General features: G+C 40.4%; 1 protein-coding gene across 1 annotated transcript in view; it reads left to right on the top strand.

The window, feature by feature from the left end:
- Positions 1-7586, top strand: part of LOC118419720 (Bardet-Biedl syndrome 7 protein homolog) — a 14356-nt gene extending 6770 nt beyond the window's left edge. Inside the window, exons 10-20 of the mRNA XM_035826250.1 lie at positions 465-549; positions 945-1047; positions 1685-1877; positions 2308-2382; positions 2729-2791; positions 3423-3562; positions 4249-4413; positions 4774-4883; positions 5488-5591; positions 6434-6557; positions 7008-7586. Coding sequence (XP_035682143.1) covers positions 465-549; positions 945-1047; positions 1685-1877; positions 2308-2382; positions 2729-2791; positions 3423-3562; positions 4249-4413; positions 4774-4883; positions 5488-5591; positions 6434-6557; positions 7008-7141 — 1296 coding nt within the window. The 3' untranslated portion in view covers positions 7142-7586. The remainder of the gene's footprint in view (positions 1-464; positions 550-944; positions 1048-1684; positions 1878-2307; positions 2383-2728; positions 2792-3422; positions 3563-4248; positions 4414-4773; positions 4884-5487; positions 5592-6433; positions 6558-7007) is intronic.
- Positions 7587-8867: the final 1281 nt, after the last annotated feature.

Genomic DNA, 8867 nt, shown 5'->3' on the forward strand with positions numbered 1-8867 from the left:
CAGTTAACTTTCTGTATGCTTGCCAGAAGGTACACTCAGGGGGGTGAAGTCTGCTTTCTCTGATCACCTTGTAGAAATAGGTTCCAATGCATGAGAAGACTGTCTGGATATGATAAAGGCTTCTTCATTTTTACAAGACTTAATCATCGTCAGCTGTTGTTATACATGTACCTTTTGTAAGATTGTGTTTGTTGTAAACTCTATAAATGGATCATGACTAACTCCTTGAACAAACGTAAAAGTTAATCTCCAAGCAGATCTATCAGTGGCATGGCGGTATGGAAATTCACGGACCAACCATGGCCAGTACCCACACTGTGACAGGCTACCTGATGCTGTTGGATACTGGTAATGGCTCTTTGGATACTGCTTTGCCACTGATAGATCTACTTGGAGGTTGCATACATACAACAGGAGATTACACAAGAGTGTGACTAAATACAACTTCCTCTACCTGTCTACAGCAACTGAATGAGAGTGTGACGTCTATCCAGGGTGGGGTGGTCGCTACAGCTGGGTATGATGAGATAGTGGCTGCCACATATGCAGGTATACATACTGTATCTCACATTTTATGTGCTCACTCTATTGTATGCTGTGACATCTTGTCATCCACCCAAAAGCCCTGTACAATCCTGTTTCTGTAAAGCCCCCTTTAAAGTACACAGTGATCCCCGCGCAACCAAAATTTGATTTTTTTTTCGACCATTGTGCATTACGTGAAAGTATGATAGATATCAGTTACAGACAAAAAATTATGTATATGAATTTGTCAAATATTAGTTGCTCAGCAGTCAGACCATAGTAGAAAGAGGTATAAAGGACTAGTAACATTTTTGTTCGTTGTACCCCAGGCTTAATTAATTGTTGTGCATGAAGTTAGAAGAAAAAGTTCTTAAGTTTGTACTTGATAAACAACAGTAGCACATGCCGTCCCTGTCCAGGCTGGATCCAGGGTTTGACCACAGAACCTCAGGAGAAGGAGGCTGGGCCGGGAGACGAGGTGCAGGTCAACGTGGAGACTCAGGCCAGGATCAAGACTCTCAAGTAAATACAGCAACTTCTCTTCGGCTGTTAAACTTTGATACATTTTTTTCATTAAATATATGCCTCTCCTATATTTCAATTGTAAATATCTGCTTGTCTACACTCTTTTATTTTTAAGCCTGGTGCAGTTTAGGAATGATAAAATGTGACATATGAACTCTGGATGGAACTGTCATTGAAATTTGATTGTTTTGTCATAATTGCCTTACCTTGCCAAATAGTCAGCCACCCTTTGATAGAAAAACAATTTGAGTTTTTGCCTTTAACACTGGAGAGAGTTCTGATTATCTCTGAGTAGCTCAGTCCTTGTAACAGCATGGTAACGGGGTTCAAACAGGCATTCTGAAGTTTGATCTCCGTTACACTGCTTCTATTAGATATTTGATTGTCAAAATTACTATTTATTTGATTTGATATTGTTATCGATTACTGTTAATGTTATGTTGCATGTTTGTATGGGGTTTTCCCCACAGGGATCTTTGAAAAACGCCAGCCAGGCGACATGAAACCCTGGTCAAACAAAAATAACAAACAAACAAACTATTCTGTGTATAGAAGCGATCAAAAGAGCAAACAAGTGAAAGATATGCTGGACTCCAGGCTATTGTATTGAAGTATGTCTGATCAATGTTTTCAGACAAGAACTGGAAGAGATCCAGCAGAAAGTTGCGCGGGAACGTGAGAAGTACCAGGCCACGGCCCACAGCAGCAAGGCCATCTCAGCCGTCCCCTTCTTCAACATTAACGACAAGTTCACCCTGAGTAAGGACGACGCTAGTTACACCCTGTCCCTGGAGGTCCAGTCAGCCATTGATAATGTGCTACTTCAGGTGAGGGGCTGTTCATTTGAGGATTGACTTTCTATGTGTATTTCTATTGTGATATACATGTAGCTTTCTGCATTTCTTTTACCTCCATGAAAAATAGAGGTATTGTTTTGAGTGTGTCTGTCTTGGTTTCCAGATATATTTTATCAGCATAACTTAAGAACCTTTGGATGGATTGTTATGACATTTGATATGTGGGTATGTATCAAGAGACAAAGATCAACTTTTCCCTTGTCAAAAAACTCACTAAATTTTGAAAAATACATTGCAATAGGTATCAGGTTACAACCAAACCTGTTACATCTTTTATATACCAAAATTGTAAGACTTTAACTCGGACATTCTTTTGTTTAATTCTCAATGTCTTTCATCAGGAATATAGACACTTATCCCTGCTTACATGATACAATGTAATGTTTTGTCCTGTCCACAGAGTGATGTGCCGATAGACCTGCTGGATGTGGAGAAGAACTCGGCTGTGGTCAGCTTCAGTGCTACAGATCCTGAGGTGGGAACTCTACATTGTACATGTAGAGATCCTCAATCAAAAATGACAGCCACTGGGTGCCACTTTCGATCAATTTCGGTTGTGGAGTAGGGTATGAATGCCCCTTGGGATGGCAAAAAAGTGGTTGCTGTTTGGGTAAGGTTACGTAGATGTTTGGTCAGCAGAGGGTCTTAACTGTGGATGAGACTGTTTCAGTGTAGCTTGTAACTGCAGGTGGTTGCCTGCGTTAGCTTTTATGGTATTTGCAGATAACAGATAATGATATAAGGTACATGGTATTTGCTGCTTCTTTGTGTAGGTAAATCCTAACTCGTAGTTTGATAGATATTTTCTCCCTGTTTTCCAGAGTGGGAACTTCCTCCTGGCCACCTACAGATGTCAGGCCAACACCACCAGGCTGGAGGTCAAGGTCAGTCAGCAGGGTCAAGGTCATGACCTCAAGTTAAGCAATACGTACTAGTCACTAAGTCAAGTTACCTGCTTTGATGTGTATTTACAAGTTAGCAGTGCTCGAAATACCCGTTTGCCCACTTGAAAATGCAAGCACATTTTGCTTGGCGCAACCTGAAATTTTGCAATTGGAACACTGCTTTTGCCCCAACTACGTGCATAACCTTGTTTTTTTCATTGTGATAACATAAAACATATTACATGCAGTAATTACATATAACTGGAAGAAAAGGTAATGGATAAGTAACTGATTTGAAGAAAGAAACAGCTTGAAAGTGGGGCAACCTGAAATGTTGATGGTGCAACCTGGCTTTTGGCTCAGGTTGCCACTTGGACAACCTGACTGAAAAAAGTATTTTGGGCACTGAGTTAGTGTTCTCTCCACAATACTTCATACACTGAAATATTCAGTATTTATTTTCCTCTGCAGATTGTGCCTTGCACTGCCAACTATGATTGTTTCAAGAATGAATTTAAAACATTACAGTCCACTTTCCCCTTCTATTACCTAAGTCCCTATGGACTTAATTAATTTGCATTGGTGTCAAGATCCCATGATAGTACATGTGTGTATGCTGCTTGACCCACAGATCCGATCCATTGAGGGTCAGTACGGAACTATCCAGGCGTATGTGACCCCCCGTATCCAGCCCAAGACGTGCCAGGTCAGGCAGTACTCCATCAAACCCCTGTCTCTGCACCAGAGGACTCACAGCTTCGATGAAAGCAGGTAGGTCAGGCAGTACTCCATCAAACCCCTGTCTCTGCACCAGAGGACTCACAGCTTTGATGAAAGCAGGTAGGTCAGGCAGTACTCCATCAAACCCCTGTCTCTGCACCAGAGGACTCACAGCTTCGATGAAAGCAGGTAGGTCAGGCAGTACTCCATCAAACCCCTGTCTCTGCACCAGAGGACTCACAGCTTCGATGAAAGCAGGTAGGTCAGGCAGTACTCCATCAAACCCCTGTCTCTGCACCAGAGGACTCACAGCTTCGATGAGAGCAGGTAATGTGGAATAAATCTAATCAAATTAACGAAAAAGTATCCAAACATTTCTTACCACAAAATAACAACCTTGTTGTCTTCTTAATATGTTCTAGGTACTGTAAAAGACTGCTTACTGATTATTATTGTAACATTTAATGATTAAGTCAATCCATATGTTGTATAAAATGTCATTATTTATTGTCTTAGACAAAAATAAATGTTGTGTACAAATCTATCTGTTATACAAAGTTCTGGTAGATTTAGGAGTGATTTGGTACAATTTAGATATTATGTTAATGCCACAAGACACCCCTATGGACAGACAAACCCACTGAAAGAAATACTTAAAACCCTTTGATATGAAGTAAGGCATTCAGTCAGCATTAAAATCCAGAAAAGAGCTAGTGTTAACTCTAATCTGTCCACAGACCCATGAATGTTCTGAAGATATCAGGAAACTTCAGCATGGCGGAGATACACTCCTGGGTCTGCTACTGTCTGCCTGAGCTGCCAGAGAGAACGCCGGTGGGAGACTCGGCGACCTTCTACCTACTCAACACATTCCTGGACACCCAGTTGGAGTGCACGTACAGGTGAGACCACTGGTAGACAGGGTGCAATGTTACATGTCTTAAGGCTTAGACAGCAACAACATATTAGCAACTTCTTCTTCTTTCCCTTGTGTATATATTATGTATCTTGTCCAGCAACTACACAGTCAGAAACAGTACCGGCCAACCTAAACTTTCCATGCTCGTACAAAGAGGAAGATTACCTAAAGTGGTTTTGGATCTGCCACAGAATTGACTTATGGGTCTGTCAGAAGTTGGTAGTTTCAATCTTCTCTGTCCTTTGTGCAGAACATTCTTGTAACCAAAACTGACAGATAGACACGTAGGATATTGCGGATTGAACTCCTAACAAAATTGTTAAACTTAAATTATATCTTGCAGAAAGGGAGAAGGTATCTTCCGATCAGACAACATTTCCACCATCTCCATCCTGAAGGATGTCATCACCAAGCAGGCCACACATCGCAAAGTCAACATCCAGATCACATATGGTACAGTTCTTCCTCTTTTCAGGGCTGTTATCAGGCCAATGTTACACAGGAAGAAAATATCTCTTCCAACAAGTCTACAAGTTCTGAAAGAACAGTTTTGGCACCATTACATTTTTAGGTATTGGTAACACAATTGTGTATATCAAGTCTGTATGGGTTATGTATTTACATCTTTTTAGTTTAGGTACGTTTGTGGCTGAGGCTGCACAGTTAACTTCAAAGTGAAATACAACTTCTTCTGAGCAAACTTTAAGAATGACAATACGAACGCATGTCTAACCAACTAGCACATGAGTTACAAACTGTCAGTACATCCATGCAGCAGCTAGTGAAGCACATGCAAAGCTCAACATACATGTATGGCACATGAGGTACTCGATAAGGCACATGACATTGTGTTTTTATAATATTTTGTATGACGATTGTTAGTACTTGTAATTGATTGTGGGATGTTGTTATATGTTTTGTATGATATGCCCAGTATCCATGTTTTCTGTGTAATTTGTTATTGCTGGAAGAGTAACTGTGGCATGTAACTGCGACAGCTAAAGGAATGATAACAAACAATAAACAAACAATAATGCAGTCTATCCTCCCCCTGCAGACCTGTCGGATGAGTCCATCCCCCACACACTACAACTGATCCACCCCCGACTGGAGTACCAGCTCCTGCTGGCCAAGAAAGTCCAGCTCATTGAGGCGCTCAAGGTGGGAACATTTTATAAACTCAGAAAGGAAAAAAGTGAAAGTGATATTGATCCAGTTTAGCTCATTTAAAAAAAAAGATTGTTCAAAGCAAGGTAACGAGACCACTTGCAAAGAAGTTAGAAACTGTGCACGGAGATATCAGTGGATATTTGTGTTGAAGGCTGATAAGTTGTAGACAGGAGGGAAACAAGAGTCGTCAATTGAGTTTATTGGAGAGCTATTCTTTCACTATCCATAACAGAGAAGACAGATGCTAGAGTACAATGTTTACAGGTTCATTATTCTGGGGAAATTCCTCTTTGACTAGCTCTTTTAGACCAGTATAACTCATTGAAGCACTCAATGTGGGAACAGTTTTCAACTCAGAAGGGAAAAAAGTCAAAGCAATCTCAATCCTGTTTAGCTCATTGAAGAGCTATTTACCCACTGTCCATAACAGAGAAGACAGATGCTACAGTACATTATGTTTACAGGTGCATTATTCTGGGGAAATTCCTCTTTGGCCAGCTCTTTTAGACCAGTATAACTCATTAAAGCACTGAATGTGGGAACAGGTATCATCTCAGAAGGGAAAGGTGAAGGTGATATCGATCCAGTTTAGCTCATTAGAGAGCCATTCTTTTACTGGTCATGGCAGAAAAAGACAGACAAAGTACATGTATGTGTACAATATTTACATGATTGTTCTTTTGTATCGGGGAAATTCCCCTAGCTCTTTTTGACAATCACAATTAACAGTGGACCACAGCTTAGCATCCCATAGATGAAGTTTAGTCCTCATCAAATAACACAGGTGAACTTTCATGATAAAAGTTTTATTGCTGTTGTATGTTCATCTTTAGGAGCTTCAAATCCACGAGACAGACCTGAGTTTCCTGTCTACTGAATACGTCAACATCCTAGAGAACGCTGATGAACTCCAGGCAGAGTACAAACGGCAGCCGTGTGCACTGGAGAGGCTCTATGGTATATACAGTCATGTTTACTTCTTGTTTGTGTTTTTATTTTAATCTATCTGTGGTGTCGGCATGGCTTAATTGTAGGGTGTTTTACCCAAACCTTAGAGATCCAGGTTTTCAAATCTCCTGACATGCCTTGTTGATGTTGTGACAAAAGACACTTACGAAAAGAGTAGGGAATCTGTCCAGTGTGAGTGAATCAAATACATCTACCATAATATGGATATTTTGGGCCACATCTTGATTAACCTTGGCACTGCAGCAGAACTTCTGGTGTTTGGTATCTTTGGTTCTAGACATGCTGTGGTCTTGTTGTTAACTTGTAGTTTTATCCATTATGTTGGAAAAAACTTGAAGCTTTCAGTAAATCTGTACTGAAACTGAAACTAGATTGCCAAGTACAATACATATATCAGAATGTCAAATATGAACTCTTCTCATCTTTTTTTTATTCCAGGGATGATCACAGACCTGTTTATTGACAAGCACAAGTTTAAGGGTGTCAATGTGCGTACGAAGGTGCCACAACTCATGGAACTGTTGGACAACTATGACCTGCAAACGGTCATCGACTTTTTCCAGCTCAACTGAGAGACTTCTCATCTATTCCTCTTCCTGTTATGACCTGTGATTTTAAGAAAAGTCTTTAGAATGAGATGTATTGTATAGTGTTAAGTTTCTGTATGTTTCATGGCTTTGGAATTTGTGTCACATGTGTTTCCATGCGGTATTTACTCAGTCTGTGAGTCTTGTGATATTCGTGGTGGTAGTTTGTTCACGATTTTTGTTTATATCTCTTTGCCACAAAATCATAGGTCCCTACAGATTATTTGTCAGTGATGTGCATTGTGTCCACTGTTGACTTAAACACTGTAAACCCCTCCTATTTCCCTTGAGCTTAATGACTTTAGAGGTCTTGTAAGTACTGTAAAAATGTGCACTATAACGTTTAATAGTGCAGAATGAGTCTTAAGACGACAGTGATTATCAAGTGTTATTAGATAAAGGCTTGAAATTAGAAATGAAGTTTTTGTTATTTTGCTTAGCGTATCGCATCGACCATATATGCCTAAAATTCAGGACTTCAAAGAGAGTGAATATGGATTGTATATTTCTGGTATCATGTACAGAATACAACTATTGTGCTTTGATGATGGTGTATTTGTGTATTATTGCTGTCTTTTTTCACTTCAATAATAAGAGACCAGTCTTTGATGCAATGCATTAAGTTTACATCTTTATTATATAAAAATTTGTATCCTTAGGCCTCAATTGTAATGCCAGTTCTAAACCACAAAAGCCTAGCCTAAACCTTGATCACCAGAACATAGTTTGTACCCATCACCAACTTTCTTTTATCTATTTCATCAAATTCAGCAATTAGTATACTACACAAGTACTGTAGATGACACATTGTGTGACAAACTGACAAAGGTGGATTTTTAGAAAAAATTTTCAAACGTTTCTTGGTTACAACCGTATAATGTATCCTATGCTCCACTACCTCATGGCTCAAAGCCCCCATGTAGTGGGCAAAACAATTGTTGCAGCAGTCATTTGGATGTTGCAATACTACACTAACCACTAGAGCCCCCACTGTCACAGAAACCACCTGCCCTTCCCTCCAGCAGTCAGTTTAGAGCCCAAGAGAAGCATCTTTTCCTCAATTTTAAATAATGGGGACTTCATTTTCATGTTACTAATAGTAAGAAGTAATGCTCTTTAAGTCAAATGTTATGTAACTTAGGATGTCATTTCCATAGCGCATGAGATACTATCACCTGGCAAAGGTATTGGATTGTGGGGCTCCAGTTACCCTGTTATACGGAACACTGAAGTATTTATGTTGTACATTAATCATATCTACCATCGGGACCCAACTGTTCCACTAAAGTTTAAGCTATTCCAGTATCTCAAACAGTTCCTGTGCTTTCTTTTCCGCAGCAGAGCCTGCGTTCTTTTCGTGAAGCAGGTTTTCCAGCTGTTGTGCAATTCTACGTTCCTCTTCTATGGCGAGGTCTCCGTGATGGAGCCTCTTCTCCCTCCAAGATTGGCCAAACTGCAGAAACTCGCGGGTTTCCTGTGCCGCCTTTTCTTCGTGGGGCGACATCTTTCCTTTCTTGGAGAACTGCTTCTCGAACTGAAGTGTCTCCAGAAGATCGTTCATGAAGGCGCGTCGCTTCTCCTCCGTCTCGCCATCTTTCTTAGAATCATGCTCCTCTCTCTTTGCTTGCGAGCCTTTCTTCTTTGCTTCCCAGGCCTTACCAAATTCTATGTATTCACGTATTGCATCTGCTGCTTTCCTCTCATGTGAGAC

This window comes from Branchiostoma floridae, chromosome 7 (genome assembly GCF_000003815.2).
Source record: "Branchiostoma floridae strain S238N-H82 chromosome 7, Bfl_VNyyK, whole genome shotgun sequence".
Lineage (NCBI taxonomy): Eukaryota > Metazoa > Chordata > Leptocardii > Amphioxiformes > Branchiostomatidae > Branchiostoma > Branchiostoma floridae.